We start from the raw sequence: 19,260 nt of genomic DNA, 5'->3' as shown, positions 1-19,260 counted from the left end.
CAGGACAAAGAACAGGATGCTGTATGCAGAATAAGAATAGACTAACTCATTTACCAGCATCCATTGTTTGTCATTGTTTTCTCGTCCTCCATGCTCCATGAGTACAAAACGGGGTTGGGCTGAATTATGCTGTGATTGTGTTGAGCACAATGAGCAGTGTCTGCAGTGAAATTATGCTAATTCTAAACCTTAGTGGAGACAAACCTTTTCTTAACTGAAGGCAGCGTTTTGTTAAGGGAGTGATTGGTTGTCTTCTCCAACATAACAGCTCTTTTGATTCCATACTTCCACTCCAGGAGGGGTTTTAGGGTCTGAAGTTTTCACTTTTATTAGACATTTATCTAGATATTTTGGATTGTTGTCGGCATAATAAAAGTATTCTGAGGAATTTGAATGTTTTTTTGGGGCTTTTTAGATTTACAGTGTTACTTATCCTTTGTTAAACAGGACAAGGCACTTATCGTTGGTTAAGTTTAAGCTCAGAGCTATTTCTTTTATCCCACTGTTCGAGACCCAGACAAGTTAACTAATCCCCAGCAGGGAAACTAGTTTGGTCACCTGTGCACAGTAAGAAGAGATACTGCTGCAGACACCTCGTAGCAAAAAAACAGAAACTGAACGCTTATCTGGTGTCAGGGGAATTTTAAAGTAAGAACTACATGCAGGCACATTCAAACATGTTCTGCTGAGTGGATTTATGGGTTTCCACTTGGCCTGGTCAGCAGTCTGTTTGCAGTCTGACCTGCTACTGCAGATACATTTGAGCTTTTGCTGCCTCACACTTTTCAAAGTTTGTTTTCAAATTGATTTCACTTCCATTTCCCTTGTTACACTGGTCAATCGAGCATTTGACCTGTAATGCTAAGCATTATTTTCTAGCCTCTGTAAAAACCCACAGGGGACTTTCTAAGACTGGCCGACTGTCCTGCCCCCCAAAAATAGAAACATTTGCTAAATCCTGCTGTTTGGAAAAAGCAAACTTTTTCCATTCAGCCTCATATAAAAATCAGTTTATACACTCTACTTTTTCTATTAAAATGGTATATGTGTGGTCTTTGTTGAGCTTTGAACATACACCCTGGATACACGTCACTGTGTTGGTAAAGTTTTACCAGTTTTCCTCTATTTTAATGATCGTGATTTTTGCAGCTACACTTTGACAAAGATCTGGTATATTGAATTAATATTGAAATGTTATGAAACAACATTTATTTTGTCATAAAGTGAATGGTGGAAATAAAATTGTGTACATAGTCTGACCATTTGCAGCTCCATAATTTTCTGGAAATTGCTTTGAAAACAAAAACGATCTTTGCTGGATATGCCAGCTGACAAAACTAACCAGTAAATCCAAATACAACTCACAAGTTTATGTTAAAGGTGATGAAAATGTGTAGTAAATAAACAGTACTGGTGTTTTGTGATGCACTGCGTCTGCTCAGCTTTAGAAAAAGAAACGCCTCAAGATTGACATTTTCTTTGAAGTGTGGCACCGCTGAGGTAATTAAATACCCTGTGCAAGGTTAACCGATTCAAACCTAAAGCCTTTAAAATCCCCATTTTCTTAACAGCTTAAAAAATGTATGTCTTTGTCCCTGAATAAACCACAAAGATTAAATAAAAGCCAACTGAGAGGTTAAACATTAGGCTTTTTTTTTTTTTTGCAAATTGCTGACTTTAACGTGGCAGAGTTTGTCAGTATGTATGTTAAAAAAAGATTGAGTTTGTCTTGTTAAGGGTGATGTTATGCTCACTTTGCCACATATATTAACGGTAAAACATACGTGTTTTGCATCAGATCTGAATGGGGCAACATTCAAGCCTTAGAAGTAGACCAGTCTCTGTCTGATGACACGCTGGGAACAGACCAAGATCCCTGGGGAAGTGTAGGTATACTGGATGATCAAAAAATAACCCTCGTCTTTATATATGTACATGTAATGCTGTAGTATGTAAATCTGTATTATCAGCAACCACAAAGAGCTAAGTATTTACAGTATCCAACAACTCCGTTGTCACATTTCCAGTTCAGATTGTTGAGCTGAACGGCCAGTTATCTGCAGACCTCAACACGCTGCATTTGAAGTGGATGTGAGTTTACAACATGACGCCTGTGTATTCATGTCGGGTCGGAACCCCTCCCTCTGCTCGGTCATGTGTATTGGCTTGGGTTAAGCCACATATATATGTTTTGAGTGAGTTGAGTAAAAAGACATCAAGCTCACATTTATAGGTTGGATCATAATGTGCTGATCTGATGATTAGCAACCCCAATACACTTGTTTACTCGCAGGCAGCAAGCATCCCACCGCATCGGAGCTTTATACTAATGGCTACCATTCATCCACTCACTTCATTGTTTTTGTCATGCATGATGTCACTGATGTAGTGCTATACGCACCGTCCTCCCTCTGACCTTCACTTCCCTAAACTGCTAATGTGTGATGCCTCCACCAAGAGCACCATTCAGACTCCTGTTTGTGTGTGTGAGTGTGTGTCCCTGTTGGATTTGTCCTTCACGGCTCTTGTTGTAACAATAGATTATAGCTGCTGCAGTCATTTTTCTGTTCCGCAGTAGAAAACCTTCAGTGGATTCCAAACATGTCTGTCCTCTTCCCAAAGAGATGCTCTGTGCCCTATTTGATGTTGTAGCTCACAAAATGAGTAGTTTGAAATTTGTTTCCTGTTGTGGTCTAAAGTTTCTGATGAGCAAGTGGGTTTGTTTTGTAACTCCAGTCCACTTCCACTGAGTGCTCTTTAGGTTAGTTAGCTCATAGTTTGAGGTTTTGTTTCTATATTCTGATTATGTTGCTCTGTCGTGTCCAGACACTTCAATGTTTGTTTTTTCTTCCAGGAGCTCGTGCCCCTCGAGCGCTAGTAGACCAGAAGTCTTCAGTAATCAAACACAGTCCAACGGTGAAGAGGGAATCGCCGTCGCCTCAGGGTCGAGTTAACAACACAAGGTGGGGAACTCGCGCTAAAGAACATGATCTTTGTGTTTATAATCTTTCTTTTTCTGGGCGTAAAGGTAACAAATATTTAATTGACAAGACTTGTGTAATTACCTCCATCTGTACAACACAATTGTAACTTCTGTCCATTATACCGGCTTAATCCGTCGGTCAGATCGCGGGGGGGCTGGAGCCTCTCCCAGCGGTCATCGGCGAGAGGCGGGGAACACCCTGGACAGGTCGCCAGTCCATCACAGGGCACGATTGTAACTTCTTTTTGTTTTTAATCCAGTGAGAACCAGCAGTTCTTGAAGGAAGTGGTTCAGAGTGTGCTGGATGGACAGGGTGTCGGCTGGCTCAACATGAAAAAAGTGCGCCGCCTGTTGGAGAACGAGCAGCTTCGTGTGTTCGTGCTGAGTAAGCTGAACAGAGCCGTCCAGTCGGAGGAAGACGCCCGACAGGAGATCATACGTGACGTGGTGAGATACTTGTTTTTGTGCCCGACAGTGCACAATATTAACTACAAATCCTCAAAAATAAAGATTTGAATGTATGATTTGTACTGTTCTCTATTAAAATGCAATTCCATTTTTCTTATTTAAGGAATAAGATATGTTTAATTAATTAATTATCTGTTATTTATGACTAAATCACCAAGGTGCTTGCAGATGTAAGACTTATCAAAGAAGTTACCTGCAGTTCGATGTTTTTTCTGTTGCAGGTGACTAGAAATGGACTGTAACACTCGCATTAAAGTGAACTCACTTGCATAAGGACTGTTTTTTTTTTCTCCTGACTAGGGAAAGGTCGCACTTGTCAAACCGAAAACATGACATTGTTTTGATGTGAGATGGTGGAGTTGCAGTGTTTCTGTCAGTTTGAAACTCTTTTTGTGCGTTTCGTTTCCAGGAGGTGAGCAGAAAGGTTTACAAAGGCATGCTGGACATCTTGAAGTGCACAGTGTCCAGTCTGGAGCACTCTTACACTAATGCAGGCCTCGGAGGAATGGCCAGTGTCTTCAGCTTACTGGAAATAGCACGCACACATTATCAAACCAAAGGTATGTGCCGTAGGTTCTGCACATGAACGTTTGAATTACATTCTCGTTTGTGGGTTTATAGGATGAAGAGTTTTTCATTTTTAAATCTCATTTAAGACTGTTTGTGCTGAGAAGCATAACAGCGGAGCGCCTGTGCTACTAACACATGTCCAAGTCTTTGTATTGTCTTTATATTCAGTTTTATGCTGCATGTTAGACCTTGACTCACTAAAAACATGAACTGAAACTGTATCTTGCTTTTGTCAAATTCTTTTAATCCTTTCCCATTTTAAATCTCCACATAGTTTTTTTCTGTAATTTTGATGAATTCTGTCTTTGGCCCATTAATTTTGGCAACTTGGTAGACCCAGAAAAACGCAAGCGAAGCCCCACAGACAGTGCTGGCAGCCCGGGGAGTAAAGAGAGTCCTTCTGGCCGTATGGAGACCGCCAGACCTCAGGGCCTCCTGAATATTCCCCGCCTGCAGCTGCCGCACCACACAACGGGCAAAGGAGCCCGCCATTTTGATACCCGGAGTCTGAATGAGGAGAACTTTATTGCCTCGATTGGTGTGTACACCACTCCAGCCCGGTTGCATGTGCGCTGTAAATCCCCCCCCCCCTACCCTGCCCCCCCTACAAGCTCATCAATTTTATACTCCCACCCCTCCTCCAGCCGTCTCAAAGAAAGATCCCCTCACTTGTCCCAGACAGATTCTTGCAGGTGCAATTATATTCCACACACTTTGACTGAAAATACCCGCTGAAAAGCGCTTTTTATAAAGTAATAATACGCTTAAATTGTATTTCCGTGTCTAGAAATTTTCTTCAAAAATAAGATCAGACTTACAAGAGGTCAAAATTCAGAAATTGTAAGTAATGTTGAAAAGTGTCTGGAATATATCCCTGTCTTCCAGCCTGGACTGCGTGTGTTTGTCTCCCTTTCCTTAAACATCTGTGCAACTGTTTGCCTCCTTTCTGAGGTTCTGTTGTTGGCCTCCTAGCACCTTGAATGCATGTCCTTGTTTTGTTCTTCCAATGTGTAAATCTGCAGTAGTGGACGAGGGAAACCAGAGGTATGCGCATCGATAGTCAAAATCGGTGTTAGTCTGTGCCTTACTGCAGGTTTCTGCAAGGCGTGCTGTAGAAAATAGCAGCTACCTTTGCTCTCAGCATGGAGGGTGGAAGCATCACTCCCCAGTAAACAGTCCCAGCCAAGAGTCACAGCAGAGGTGTTTTCCATTGGTCATTGAAGAAATAACTTTAAAAAATAAAAAAAAGTTTTATTCATGTCTTTCACTTTCCATGAATAGTTCTGGGTCTGTATACGGGGGACTTTCTCAGTCCAGCCACCCTGACACCTGTCCTACCTGCACCCCTTCTCTACCTGTTCGAAGTTGCACCTTCAATTCTACAGAATGCTGTGAGACTCGCATCCTGGCTTCTGCAACTGCTCCATTTCACTCGCTGGCTAATCGGCCGCTCAACCCCATCCCATGCTCTTTTCCGAATCAGCCATCTGTTTCCCACCTTTGCTCTGGAGAGCCAGACAAATGCGATCGATGAAATCAGGTGGCCTGTGGTCGGAGCCAAATCTCATTTTGATGCCACTGTGTGGCTCTCCAGGACTTTGTGCTGGGAGCTCTGGGTGTGTTGTAATGTTCCCTTAGTAGCTGTTACACAGTGATTCCAAAAGATGACGTTTTTCCTTCTTTTTTTTAACAGATTAAAGGAGAGCTACATGCAAACATTACAAAACACCTTCCTTCAATAACGACAGGCTTTCAATGCTTATTTGATTTTGGTTTTGGTTTCAATGCTCACCCACCATACATGCCTTTTCAACCAGCTCTCTGACTCTCTCTCTGTCTTTCTCTCCTTGCTTGCAATGCATCTTGGGTAGAATTGTGGAGCAAGCACCAGGATAAGCAAAAAGCTATGGAAAAACCACAGAGTAAGAGACTTTTCACACACCAAATAAAAACAAGAACAAAGATTGGGGTGTTCATTTGCTGACTTTTTTTCAGCCCCTTTTGAAAAGTGTCTTTATCGGTGAAAAAAAGATAAAGGACTGCTTGGAAAGAACGTCACAATGAATAATCCCCCCCCAGAGAAGGCATATGTAAGAGCTAGTTGTAAATGTGGATAAGTTTAATGTCAGCTCAGGAGTCGTCGCCCCCCCCCCCAAACAAATTGAGACATGCGGAGTGCAAGTAACTAACTGTATTTTAGTTTTCAGTATCCTCTAGCTTAAGTTTAGTTTAAATACACTTGAGAAATTAACGGATTGTGTTGAGTGTTATTTCTGAACCGAAACTTGAGATGGCAGCCACTCAGCCAAGTTTTCTTTTTACTTTTGATAAAAAATAGAAGATTTGTTTACTGACGTAGACATGTGGCACAAATCCTGCAGATCATCATAAGGAAGTTCACATTTTAAAACAATGGCAATTCTTAGTTCTATTAACTGGCTGCAGCTCAAGCCTGAAGTGTTTGTTTTTTTTGCCTCTTGTGACCTCGTATCAGGAGCAGAAATAAATACCTGCCGCCCTGTCCTGCTCTTCTTCACATTTTATTTAATTTTCTTTTCTGTAACGTGTCCTTACAGCCAACATTTCCACGGTTGCTGGCTTTATGAAATGTTTTGGTAAATGTCACGAAAAGTGAAAAACTCAAGGAAGTGTCAGGATGTACGTGTCCACACCTACGGAGGGGATAAATGAGAAATCCCAGTTGAAACAGAAAATGTCTCCTTCACTGTCCATCAGTTTGTCTGCATGCCTAACTGCCTGTGTCTGTCTGTTGTTTTTGATGTAACTTGGACCACATTTGCAGCACTGACTGAGAAGTAATGTTGCGCTCTTTGCAGTTTTGTTTCATTTTGTAATGTTTTCCCAGTTTTATTGCACTCTCTGCTTGCCTCTGTCTTTTCTCTGTCTGGTCTTTATTTATTTAACCCGGTTAAACACCACAGTCTTGTATTGAGAAAGTTGTGAAATAATAATGAAACAAGTTTTTATTCTTCTTTAGATTAGAGGCATTATAGTCTCCCTGAACTGGAATACAATTTCACAATGAAGCTAGTGTTATTTCCTTGATATTACCGAACATAATGAAGTGTTTAAACAAGCTCTGGCAGCTGAGATGGGTGTAGTATCAGTGTTTCCATGCTCTGGCTCTGAGGCTGGTCTCACAAAGGTAAGACGGTAATGTGGTCATATTCATGAAAACAGGCTGATAATCGTGTGTACTTTACAGGGTCTGAAGGAGCAAAGCAGCAGCGCCCACAGGTGGCCGATGCAGAGGAGAAAAAATCCCAGATCAGTGCTGATAGTGGCCTTAGTGTTGCGTCTGGATCTCAGGTTTGTACACAAAGTACTGCTGTTTGAAAACCTGGTTGTTGTTAAGTAGAGAATTACAGTAATACATTGATGTCACCAGTCTTTTTTGTGGTGCTTTACATTTGAATAATTAAAATCCCAGTTTTAAAGGCCTGAGGATGCAGGATGCACATGGTAGATGGGCCTGAGACTCACCTTTAGTACCTGTGTTCAGTTTGTATGGCTTCATTTTTATCATGCTAATATTCTCATTTTTGTGTCTACCACTGAAATGTCCCACTGTTTTCTGTCCTGTTTTTCCCCCTTTTGGATTTACAGAAGAGTGACACAGAGTCTGTAACCAGCTCAGAGCCACCAATTTTGACAAGAAGCACCAGCCAAGACTCAGAGGCCAGCACAGTGGTAGGGCACGGCCAACTCGGATATCATGCCCTTTATACATTTCTGTCTTTTTAAAAGAATCAACTTTGAAAAAGCGCTGGCATTGTTGCCGTTTTAGGTCTTTAAAGCCATGGTTGCTATTTTTTAGGTTTTGTTTGGAGCTCTTAATCTTAACTGGCTGACACTTGCAAGTTATGATAAACTGATAATATGCTGCAATCTAATCTAATCCTCTATTATGTAGTTTTACATCTAAGTACTGACTGTAGTTCAGGTTTGTTTGTTTTTATCTTGATCCAATAAATGTGATGTAATGTAAGCTGGTATACATTTTGTGGAAGGGTTTAAGGAAAATATGTACACGCTTTCTGTCAGTTTTATCCAGTTTATTGATATTTCAATCCTCCTATTTGAAATGAACCATGTTTAGTTCTTTTGAATGCTTACATAACCAGTGAAGAGCTGGATTAAACTGATAGAAATGATGTTTCACAGTATCTATGTGTTCTACTCACTGAAATCATTTTGCATGATGCACATTGCTGATAAGCCATGTGTATGGAAGCAAAATTTTCTGAATACGAAACCTTTTTGTGTTCTTCTTGCATTACATTTTTATATAATTTTTAGATAAGCAATAGCTCTGGAGAGACTCTTGGAGCTGACAGCGATCTTAGCAGCACAGCAGGAGACGGACTCGGAGGGAGAACTGCTGCTCATTTAAATCAGTCCAGAGGGACTCTGTCCGACAGTGAGATAGAAACCAATCCAGCTACAAGCTCAGTGTTTGTAAGTAAGACTTGCTTATGTGGACTATATAGTTCTGATGTGAGATCAAGGCTTGATTTGATAAAGCTGATAATACCGTTTAATGTGAAACAACTTAATTTGATCTTTGAACTTTGCTCTAAAAACATCTGTTAAAAGTTCCTGGGGCTGTTTCCTATGCATCTGACACGAACCAGGAACTGCACTCCAGTTTTCCAGTTGCTAGAAGTTGTTAACAAGTGAAAGTGAGAAAGTTTAATGTGCTGGAAAATTGTTTCTGCTTTTCTTTTGCCAAAAATAAATGCCGTGAGCAATCCTGCAGCTGCTGTAATTCAGAGGCTGTGGTTGTTGGAGCTCAAATCATGTGTTTGAATGAGCATTTTCTTACATTTTACATTCTTACATTTTTGGGACATAAACAGGTGCAAAAACACTCTTTGTCAAACTGAACGTTTTTTTTTGCCACGTGATAAATTCAACAAGCAAACATTTGCTGTCATATTTATGGTCAGTGTAGTCGCTGTGGAAACAAAGAAGACATTTTCCTGATTCCACAGGGAAAGACCCACACACTGAAGCCAGGTGCTAAAGATCACGTACCTGCTATGGTGAAGGGGCCTCCTGCACAGCCCATGGAGGACATCAGTATGAGGATCTACCTTTGTGAAGGCCTGCTGGGTAGGCGCTTATCTCCAGTTTTTACAGCTGACATGTATGCTGAGGTTTAAAGGCTGCTCTGAAATCACTTCCTTTTTCTGTGACTGGTCATTGTTCTGCTTTACTAACAGTGACTCTGTTCTTTTCATCCAGTCCTGTATAAGAAAAGCGTTACTAAATCTCATGCATTTTAACGTGACCTTCTCTTTTCTTAAACTTGCACACTCTTCCTTTATTTGCCTGTAAATGAAACCATTGCTGACTTTGAAATCGTGCAAAGAGTTATATTTTTAGAGAAAAAGCTGAAGTCATTTAGGTGCATGCAAGTGCAAAGAGGACTAACAGGAAAATGAGAAAAATTAAAGATTGAGTGTTCTGTATATATTAAATCATAACTAAACCTGTTGGAACCATACAGCCACATCACCATACATTGCTGTAAAAAGATGATTTGAACATGTTGAGAAAGGCCAATGAAAGCTACAGGCTGTGAGTAAATGAGCGTGCTGTCTATGTTTGCCCGTATTTTGTTCCTGTGGTGTGCGTCTCAGCTGGCTCTGCTCTTGTTGTTGCCGTCAAACCCACTCACCTCTTCGCCTAACCCCCTCTTGCTCTCGCTGCTTTTCTTCTCTCCTGCTGCTCCTCATGGGGAATTCTTCCAGGGCGGGATAAGAGCTCCGTTTGGGATCAACTAGAGGATGCTGCCATGGAAACATTTTCTCTAAGTAGGGCTGACTTCTCGCCTTTGTCCTTTTTTTACCTGTTTGTGTGCTTGTGGAGTGTATCCAGTACCCACCTCGGCCAGCTCTGTGTTCAATCTTAAATGTGATGTAAACCATTTGTGTTCACGGTGAGGTGTGTGTGTCTTTGTTTAACATTCACAGATCTTTAGTCGGTTAAAACCTTTTGAATATGGTGTGGGGGGAAAATGGAGTAGTCAAACTGATTTTCCTTTTTGTTCATGTGAAAATTGTTTATCCGTGACTTAATTGTTGGTTTTTGATCATCATAAGGCTACTTGCACCTTAATTTCTAAAGTTGAAATTGAGAAGTTTTCCCCTTGGATTGAGTTTTGGGATGAGAGAATGGATGCTCGTGGCTGCATATGTTGTGGGCTGTGTGTAAATGGATCAGCTGTGTAGCTGCTGAAGGAGCTTTACAGATTTTAGGAGCTCTGTGTTCTGTCTCCAGGTAAGGAGCGCTCCACTCTGTGGGACCAGATGCAGTTCTGGGAGGACGCCTTCTTAGATGCTGTGATGTTGGAGCGTGAGGGCATGGGGATGGACCAGGGACCTCAGGAGATGATCGAAAGGTTCAGCCTGATCAGCATCTTTATTTGAGATGTTGTTGTTTCTACTGCTTTTAAATATTTATTTTGTTAATATACTTGCTTGCCAAAAAAAGTCACCACCTGAATTTAACTAAACAAAAAGTTTGGAGTGTCTTGTGATCAGAATGTTTCCGCTGGCATTAACACATTTTATTCTAACTGATGCAGCGAGTAGCTTCTCATTTCTTAAGATCACATTTATTTGTCATGTGTATACACGGAATTTGTCCTCGGCTTTTAACCCATCCAGGTTGGCACCTGTTGACACACACGTGCACATGCACAGGGTCACACACTCGTAGAGACAGATGCCAGACACTGGAGCGGTGGGCAGCCAAACACCAAACACACATTTTGTGGTCGTGGAAAAGAAGCTTCTCTGTTTTGGGGGGTCAAAATAAATGGTCTGTATCAAACAAAGGAGATTGTTGAAAGTATTAAAAACATCGGATTGAGAACTGTCCAACACGTTTTTAAAACCTGGAAGGATGGAGGTGAAGAATCATCCTTGAAGGAGAAATATTGTCGGAAGAAAATCTTGAAGACAATGATCGGAGATCACATAAACATTTGTTGATATAAAATAGAAGAAAATCAACTGTAGAACTCCGGTTTACACTGTTTTATAGTGGAATTAGGAGCATTTCCACATGCACAGTGCAAAGAAAATGTGACTAAACAGATTTATAGCCTTAAGAAAACCACTTATCAGTCAGGCTCCTTAAAACTACATACAGATTTGACTCTGGAGCAATGGGAAAAGGGTCATAATGTGTGAGTCCAGATCCATCCTGTTCCAGAGTGATGGGTGCATCGGGGGAAGAGGAGCGGCAGATGAAATGATGCACCCATTGTGCCAATCGCCTTCTGTATAAACCTCTGGGGGGAGTTTTATGATCTGGGGTTGCCTCACTTGGCCTGGTCTCGATTTAGCAACATTATATGCCCAAAAAGTCCATAGCTGGAATACACTGAATGTGCAAGTTTTTCCATAAATGAATATGTATATTTCTCTAAACATAATTTGACAATGTCAGGGTCAGGTAATGCTTGTTTCTTTAATGAGAGCCACTGTAGGTTAATACTGTTGTTGCTCTTCTTGTACAGATATTTTTCTCTTGGGGAGCATGACCGCAAGCGTCTGGAGGATGATGAAGACAGACTCTTGGCCACCCTGCTGCACAACATGATTGCTTACATGCTAATGTTGAAAGTATGCAAGCCTTTTTGTCTGTTTGATGCCAGACTTCTTTGCCTTTTTGTCACCTCCGCTAATCTGAACTTTGTATGTCTGTGGATGTTTTTGTTGATTTTAGATGAACAAAAATGACATCAGGAAGAAAGTGAGGCGTTTGATGGGCAAGTCCCACATTGGCCTCACATACAGCCAAGAGATCAACGAGGTCCTGGACAAACTGGCCCATATGGTGAATATTAGCCCTTTTGTTATTCAGTTATTTCAGCTTCTGTCAGTTTCTTTGTAATGACGTGTACCAAATGTGCAGAACGGCCGTGAGCTGTCCATCAGGCCCAGTGGAAGCCGTCACATCAAGAAGCAGACATTCGTTGTTCATGCAGGCACTGACACAACAGGAGACATCTTTTTCATGGAGGTATGGGAAATGTTCTCAGTTTGCATGTGGATGCAAATTTCCTCAATGCTTCATCTTACGTTTACCAATCACCGCGTCAGGTCTGTGATGACTGTATAGTGCTGCGCAGCAACATCGGTACCGTCTACGAGCGCTGGTGGTACGAGAAGCTCATAAACATGACTTACTGCCCCAAGACCAAGGTGCTGTGTCTGTGGAGACGCAACGGCCAAGAGACGCAGCTCAACAAGTTCTACACCAAAAAGGTCAGAAAGCGTGCAGCTCGTGCTTCAGCTGACTTTAGGAGGACATCGGTTGTTGATTCAAATCATTTTCCTCCTTTTACTCCAGTGTCGTGAACTCTACTACTGCGTTAAAGACAGCATGGAAAGAGCTGCAGCAAGACAGCAAAGCATCAAACCAGGTGGAGACCTTCTCTTTCTTTGTCTTTGCTTCTGGCTTCAGGCCATCCAACCTGCCCTTCTACCATGTAGCGCTGACTGAGCGCAGAGTCTCATGAGACTTAGTTAAGTGTCACAGTGCACATAGCTTGGCAGTTTATTATCAGCGTCCACTTCAGAGCCAGATCCAGCTTCAGAATGTCCTTTTTAGATGAGTTTATTTTCAGTTTCTAGGATTAAAATATAAAATCCACAGCTCAGTGAACTGAAACATTCCTGCTCTACTCTCCCTCCTCAGGTCCAGAGCTGGGCGGTGAGTTCCCCGTCCAGGACATGAAGACCGGCGAGGGCGGACTTCTTCAGGTCACACTGGAAGGAATCAACCTTAAATTCATGCACAGCCAGGTAAGAGACCAGAACCACTTCAGAGAAACTGCTTCTCATCTCATATAAGGGCATGAGAATATAAAATCACTCGTGATGGTTCAGTCTTCATCCCGTCCTTCTGTCCACCTCTCCACTCGTCTCTCTACTCGTTTGCCTCTGTATCATTTCTGTTCATCTTGTAAAGTCTTCCTCTATTGTCATTAAAGTTTAAATGAAATGTGATAACTGATTCTAACACATTCAATTGGCTTTTACTAACACCCAGTGTTGTCCCTTAGAGGAAGAATCCCAGTTTTTTGCTTTTGCTCTTTTGGATTTGCTTTCCTCGGTTTTACTTTGTGCTTTTGTTTGTGAGTTTTTACGCATGCCTTTCCCCAAACAATATTAACACATCCTGCCACACAAGTTTTCATTTGACATCTGTGGTGCTCAAACCTCATGTACATTTACTGTGTGGGAGGAAACAAGGTGTTAATCTGTGTGTGTGTGTGTGTGTTGTAAAACAGTGGTAAGACTGACGACCTTAAGCAAAGACTTTTCATTAATAATTGGCTATGTGATAGCAACTTTTGATTTAAGTTTGGACCCTTTAACATCGTCCTGTGTTGTGTTTACATCTGCGCAGGCAGTGGTAGTCGGACTCATCAATTCTCAGGTTGATTAGTGCAAAACTGTGATCGAACAATGATTGAATAGTAACTGAAAGATTTGAAAGATCGAGGCACAACTGCAGGTAACAGTTATCTCTCAGCATAAATAAAACAGTTAAACTAAAGAGTGGGGGCGCTTCTACACTCACTTATTGCTATCGGTTGTTTTCAGTCAGACCCATCAAGTCTGATTTTCTTGCTTTTTTTATGCACCATTTTCGTTTACTTTACTCAAATTTCCTTAATAGACGAATAACTTCTCAAAACTGCTACAAGTTGGAGAACAGATGGTTTTGTTTACCATTGAAATCCAATAAAAATTGTTTTGACCTTCTCCAAGTTTAGAGTTTTCTGGCCTCAAAGGGGGGAAAAACAATGTCCCATTAATCCTGACAATCCAAAGGCCATTAATCAGACCCATTTTCTTCAAAGCGCACAGTTTACACAGGCACACATGCATGTCTGCCCTTTAAATGATTTACTAGATCTACACAGAAGGGGAGAAATCTTTGGGGACGTTTGTAAAGGCAACTAACTTACATTCTCTCAGTTAACCTTTCGGTTCATTAAATGTTAATGCATCTAATATCCCCCTTTTGACTGAGGCGGTTCCAGTGTCTACTCTCAAACCAGTTTGTCACGTTTCGACGGCTGATACGAACAGACTGTTGGCCAGGAAAACTGGTTCCAGAGCAGCTCAAACTCAAACCAAGAACTTACAATTAGCAGAAGTTTATTGGCACACAAAGACAGTTTAGCTCCTATTCATTCCAAACTGGGCTGATGATATTCTCCATTATGCCAGGCGTGACCTGAGAACCTGAAAATGACCAGAAGAGGCTAATTGGAATGAAATTAGGTAAAAATAATCAACATTATGGAGTTGTAACTGATGAATATTTTGGCATTTATGGTTGAAAATGATTCAGATTTATGTACCATCCGTAAAGAAACAGATGGTTTACATTTATTTAGATCACATCCATTAATGCAGTCATTAATGCATCATTCATAAACACAGGATTAAATCAGACTTTTAGATTAAAAAATCTGTCGTATCAGATTGTTTTTTCATAACCGGGGTGAACGAACCCTTTTACTGAGACACTGTTGGCCTCTTTGTTGTGCTTGATATTCTAAAAGGGTTGAAGCTTGAATGCTCGGAGTGGAGCACCATATTGCCAGCTCTCAGCAGGAAACTTTTCTGCAGGTGTTCCAGTAGATTGTATTTGGAGATCAGCTTCTGAAACCTCACACAAGGTTTCTAGTCTATTTTGGTTTGTCTACTGACCTCGGTGGGGCCTTAATAAGCACTAAATGGGACTGTAGCAGCATTACAGGGAGCGGGAGGTGGGCAGCTCTGCAGTGAGCTGCTTTTGGAGGCGATACTTTGCATCGTAGTGGGACTTACTGTCCATCAGTGATCGCCCTCATGTATCTGTTCTGCTGTGTGAGCTATTTGTGTTGGTGCCAGCCCTTGTTGCTGGAGGAGGAGGCATGGAGGGCTCTGGGGGACTGAGATGTGTAAAGTCCAGGAAAACAAAGGTGAATCCAGTTCTCAATACCCTACTCGAACCTCTAGCCCTCTCTTTTTTTTTTTCCTCTCTTATTTGCCAGTTTTTTGGGGCTGAGTCCTCTTGTGATGGGTTTTTCATTATTGGCTCTGTTAACCTCTCAATCTGTACGAGGCTCCTGTGCATAGCGCCCTCTCGGAGTGTCGTCGAGTGTTTGTGCTCTTCTGTCCGATAATAATCCAAACCATTTCTCTCCCATGCTCTCTCCCCCTGCAAGGAGCGGAAGGTACACAACCTCTGCTGTGTTTGCTTATTAGCAGTTACATCTTATTGGGTTCCTTTTGTTTTCTCTATCTCTTTTTCTTTTTCCTGTCGTAGCTGTATGGCAAGTCTAATTTTGTGTCTTTTGTCTTCATTTTGTATGGAACTTCCATGTATGCATCATATGGGCTACATTGCATCTGAGCATAAAAGAGAAATGTTTTTTCTTTGAATCTATCTTTCTTTAACATTCACAGTCAAATCTAACCACAAAGTGATACACCTCATTGATGAAACGAGTCCTTTTGAACTCGTGTTGAGCTTTGAGCAGACTAACTGCATTCCTCCTCACTGCCCATGTATGCGTTCGATCATGGAAACTTCTCATAGTGTGCTTTTCTTTTCTTTTCTTTTCTTTTGATAGCTTTTAAGAGCTTGCATTCCATGTGTAGCTGTTTTTATTTGTATTTTTTTTACCTTTCATACTGAATAAGGAAACGTTTAACATGGCTAATTTTCAAATATGAAGTGTTTATTCCTCATCCGGTGTTGTTGAGTTAATAATGTTCTGTCCTGTTTTGTTTGTTTTTTGTTTGTTTTTAGGTTTTCATAGAGCTGAGTCACATTAAAAAGTGCAATACAGTGAAGGGAGTCTTTGTCCTGGAGGAATTTGGTAATTACACCATCTATTGATTCTAGGCCTGTACTCGGCACGGCAGTAACTCAGCTTCATGGCAAAAGTATTGATGAGAGCTTATAAAGATTCTCTAAATTGGATACTCATTCTGCTTGAGGAGCACTGAGACACTGATGTTTCCAGATGATTAAGAGACAGATGAATTCCTCACTGGATGGGTTTTCAGTCACATGGTTCCATTTTCATTTAGCTGCTAAGGAGGGACGGAGTTGGCGGGTAAAGGCTGTAACTCAGAGGCAGCTGTCGGTTCCTGTCATCAGAGTTAAAGGCACATTTAAAACGATGATGAGTCTCTTTTTTTTAAATTTATTTTTTAGATGAAATTCGAAATTGAGGTTTCTAATTCCATAAACTTGAAGAACAATGTCTGTTTAGACTGCTTAGAATGACGGCCTCTATCAGGTTTAGTGCATCCAGCAGCAAAAGAAACCAACCAAAAACACAGAATCCCATTTTTGTGAGTCAGACTCGAGCCACATGTGTGGTTTGAAATGGGGTCTCTATTGGATTTCTTTAGATGGGTCTCAGTGTGGGTGCTCTGGCTGCTCAGATCGGATTTCAAAGCATTGTGTGCAGCCAGAGGTTCGGTGTTGTTACCAGCCGTTTCTACACCGACTGAAAAAGACCTCTTGAGACACTGTTACTGTTTGATCCGTACAAATGATCAAAGAAGATAAAGAAGAAAAAAGAGCTTCTGAAGCCTCCGTTGACGCCTGATTTCATCTCTTGCAAACAAAAGTCTGTGAAGATGGGAGAAACAATCTGATTTGCATGCAGCCTGAACAAACTGTTAAGTGATGGTCTCTGATATCATATTTATTTCTTAATCGATAAAGAATTACCTCGACACATCAGTGAAGCCGCGCTGGTGTGTTGGGAAACATATTCTGCAGTTTTATTCAGCTCCACACACTGCGTTTGCTGCTCAAAATAATAATCAGAGCAGTAAATGTGTGTTAATCTGCTGCTCAAAATAAACCAGAGTAATTGGAGCAAATGCTTAAAGTAATGTTTTCAGCCTGTTTTTTAAAGACTGAGATGGGCTTATTGTTGGCTCTGACTGCCACAATCCTTAAGCTTCAGCAGCATTAGAGAAGTCGTTTTCAATGACACTTTTGTTTGAGTTATAAAGGTTAAAAGCAGTAGGGAGTAGCTTTTAAGACTTCTGAGAAATAAAAACAGCAGAAATGGACTGTTTGTATCTCCTCATTGAACTTAAAAAGAAGCAAATTTAAAGCTAGAACCTGAAAGACTTGTATAGAAAGCTTTATATAGAACAGCTCATCTCGCAGCTCAGGCTCTGATCTCTGTGCTTAGATTGTCGTGAGCAGCTGTAGGAATAGTCCGAGTGTGGTTTATAAGTTAAAAACGATGACTCACAGCATGACAGTGCAGCTCACAATCATCAGAGTGCTGAAGTTGAGCGCCTGGCTGGGTTACTGTCGTGCCTCTGTGCTGCTTTTGTAATGTTGCCCTCATCTTTGCCACTATGAAAACCTTCATTCTCCAGCAGGTAAAGTGTTGTCACCTTTCTTCTTCAAACTAACTCCGTGCAGATCGTTCATTCACTCCATCGTTGCATTGAATTTATTTTTTTTCCTTTTCTTTACCAATGAGCATTCCTCTGCTTCCTTCATCACTTGCTTTTCGTTTTGGAGATCAATCCAAACTCCATCCCTCATGTGGTCATCATTCTCAGACCGTCAGCCTTTGTATCTCAGAAAGTGGAGATCTTAGGTGGTTTGTGGGGGTTGAGCAGATGGAGTAAACTTTCAAAATCCCCCTTCATCTGTCCAGATCTCAGCCTGTTCATCTCTGCTATGGGTTCACAGTTACTAATGAAAAGTCAGCCTGTCCTGTGGGCAGTGACGTGGTTCTGGGTCTAAGGATCGTAGCTGCTCCTCTGTCATGTCCACACTGTCGGTTCACTGAGGTGGAAGGGATTGGGGAGGGGAGGGGAGGTTGTCCTTTTTTTCCTCTTGTACTTTGTTTTTCATTTGTCAGACCTTTCAACATTTACAGTCTCTTGTTAGACAAGACATTTGTGTTTTTATTTGTCCATTTTTGTGGGCCATGAACGTCTCACCAACAGGCTTTTTGCAGATAAACAAATCCCCAAAAATTTGTAAGTCGAGCTCTGATCAGTTTGATTGTTGCTAAATGGATATATTTAACCTAGTCGTTGCCCTTGTTTTTCTTCTCTTTAAAATGAACCAAATTCCTTCCTTACTGTTATGGTGAACTCCTCTTGGCCCACATCTCATTTTATTCCTTTTTGAAAGTGCAACCCTGTAACCCTCAAAGCTCTCAAACATGAACTCATCAAGGTTCCTGCTGCCTTTGAATTCTTTGTTTTGTCTCTTGCACCGGCATAGTTCCTGAAACTAAAGAAGTGGTGATCCACAAGTACAAGACCCCCATGGTGAGTCATCTTGTCTCGAGTCAGTTCTTTTTACCTGCTTTTATCACTTTTCTTTGTGTAATTAACACAGCAAAGTCTCTGATATCCTGACTCCGATTATCCTGAGTAATGTATCTATGAGTCTGAGTGATTTACAGCACAACAAAGTCTTTAGGTAATGCCAGCGTAAGAAAAATCATGTAAAAACAAATCTGTGCTCTTTGTATTTGCACTGCACTCCTCTCCATTTGCAGCTGAATTTAAAGCAGCACAAGGAAGTTTATAACCAAATGCTTTGTTACAGTTTATGATGTTATGGTTGCAAGAATCCAGCAATATTATGCTGTGAGTGCAAAGTGGTACAAATGGGATAAAGTGGATTAAGAGAACCCAGTTACTTTAGACCTTTCTTTCTTTAAAAAAGGAAAAATATCCAGCATCACATATTCCGCAGTGACAGGAACTAACTTATCATTTTGTACACGATTCACTTTCTGTTTACACTCAGTCTGATGTCCGAACATTTTCCTTCAAATCTCGCTGGTATAAATCAGAGTTCAGTGTTTAGTCAGTGATGGTGAATTCCTGGTCCAGATTTTCCAAAAAAATGATCCAAATACAATTTCTTTATTTCAAACAAATAGTTGTATTTTAGTCTCGCGTTCACAAATAATTTTTCCAAAGGCCCTCCGGCTCATCCTCTGATCTCCAGCACACTGCAGCCTCTTTGACGCGCCGCCATGCACAGCATTACTGCACATTGTTTCCTATGCCAATAAGCTTATCAGCTAACCAGGAATTTAGTTTGGCAACACAAGACTTCTCCCCCATTCAGTGTGTTTGGGTGAATCCTGCCTGATGAAACAGGCTTTTAGTGGGTTCCTCTGAGAT

General features: G+C 41.2%; 1 protein-coding gene across 23 annotated transcripts in view; it reads left to right on the top strand.

The window, feature by feature from the left end:
- The window catches only part of madd (MAP-kinase activating death domain), a 44,458-nt gene that overhangs the window by 22,112 nt on the left and 3,086 nt on the right, over positions 1 to 19,260 (top strand). For 5 of the 23 annotated variants that reach the window (XM_072380019.1, XM_072380014.1, XM_072380020.1 and 2 more), the window contains 19 exons: positions 2,855 to 2,963; positions 3,244 to 3,430; positions 3,861 to 4,011; positions 4,356 to 4,559; positions 5,893 to 5,943; positions 7,248 to 7,351; positions 7,649 to 7,732; positions 8,342 to 8,500; positions 9,037 to 9,157; positions 9,799 to 9,861; positions 10,328 to 10,448; positions 11,574 to 11,679; positions 11,783 to 11,893; positions 11,972 to 12,079; positions 12,160 to 12,324; positions 12,410 to 12,482; positions 12,758 to 12,864; positions 15,875 to 15,944; positions 18,344 to 18,390. In XM_072380019.1, the coding sequence (XP_072236120.1) occupies positions 2,855 to 2,963; positions 3,244 to 3,430; positions 3,861 to 4,011; positions 4,356 to 4,559; positions 5,893 to 5,943; positions 7,248 to 7,351; positions 7,649 to 7,732; positions 8,342 to 8,500; positions 9,037 to 9,157; positions 9,799 to 9,861; positions 10,328 to 10,448; positions 11,574 to 11,679; positions 11,783 to 11,893; positions 11,972 to 12,079; positions 12,160 to 12,324; positions 12,410 to 12,482; positions 12,758 to 12,864; positions 15,875 to 15,944; positions 18,344 to 18,390 (2,141 nt within the window). The remainder of the gene's footprint in view (positions 1 to 2,854; positions 2,964 to 3,243; positions 3,431 to 3,860; positions 4,012 to 4,355; positions 4,560 to 5,892; positions 5,944 to 7,247; positions 7,352 to 7,648; positions 7,733 to 8,341; positions 8,501 to 9,036; positions 9,158 to 9,798; positions 9,862 to 10,327; positions 10,449 to 11,573; positions 11,680 to 11,782; positions 11,894 to 11,971; positions 12,080 to 12,159; positions 12,325 to 12,409; positions 12,483 to 12,757; positions 12,865 to 15,874; positions 15,945 to 18,343; positions 18,391 to 19,260) is intronic. The other 18 variants (XM_072380029.1, XM_072380027.1, XM_072380016.1 and 15 more) reach the window with 8 other exon arrangements.

The sequence above is a fragment of the Leuresthes tenuis genome, unplaced genomic scaffold, assembly GCF_036924035.1.
Source record: "Leuresthes tenuis unplaced genomic scaffold, fLeuTen1.0.hap1 SCAF_2, whole genome shotgun sequence".
NCBI classification, from domain to species: Eukaryota; Metazoa; Chordata; class Actinopteri; order Atheriniformes; family Atherinopsidae; genus Leuresthes; species Leuresthes tenuis.
The sequence above is the reverse complement of the archived record's forward strand: the minus strand, read 5'-3'. Positions and strand labels throughout refer to the sequence as shown.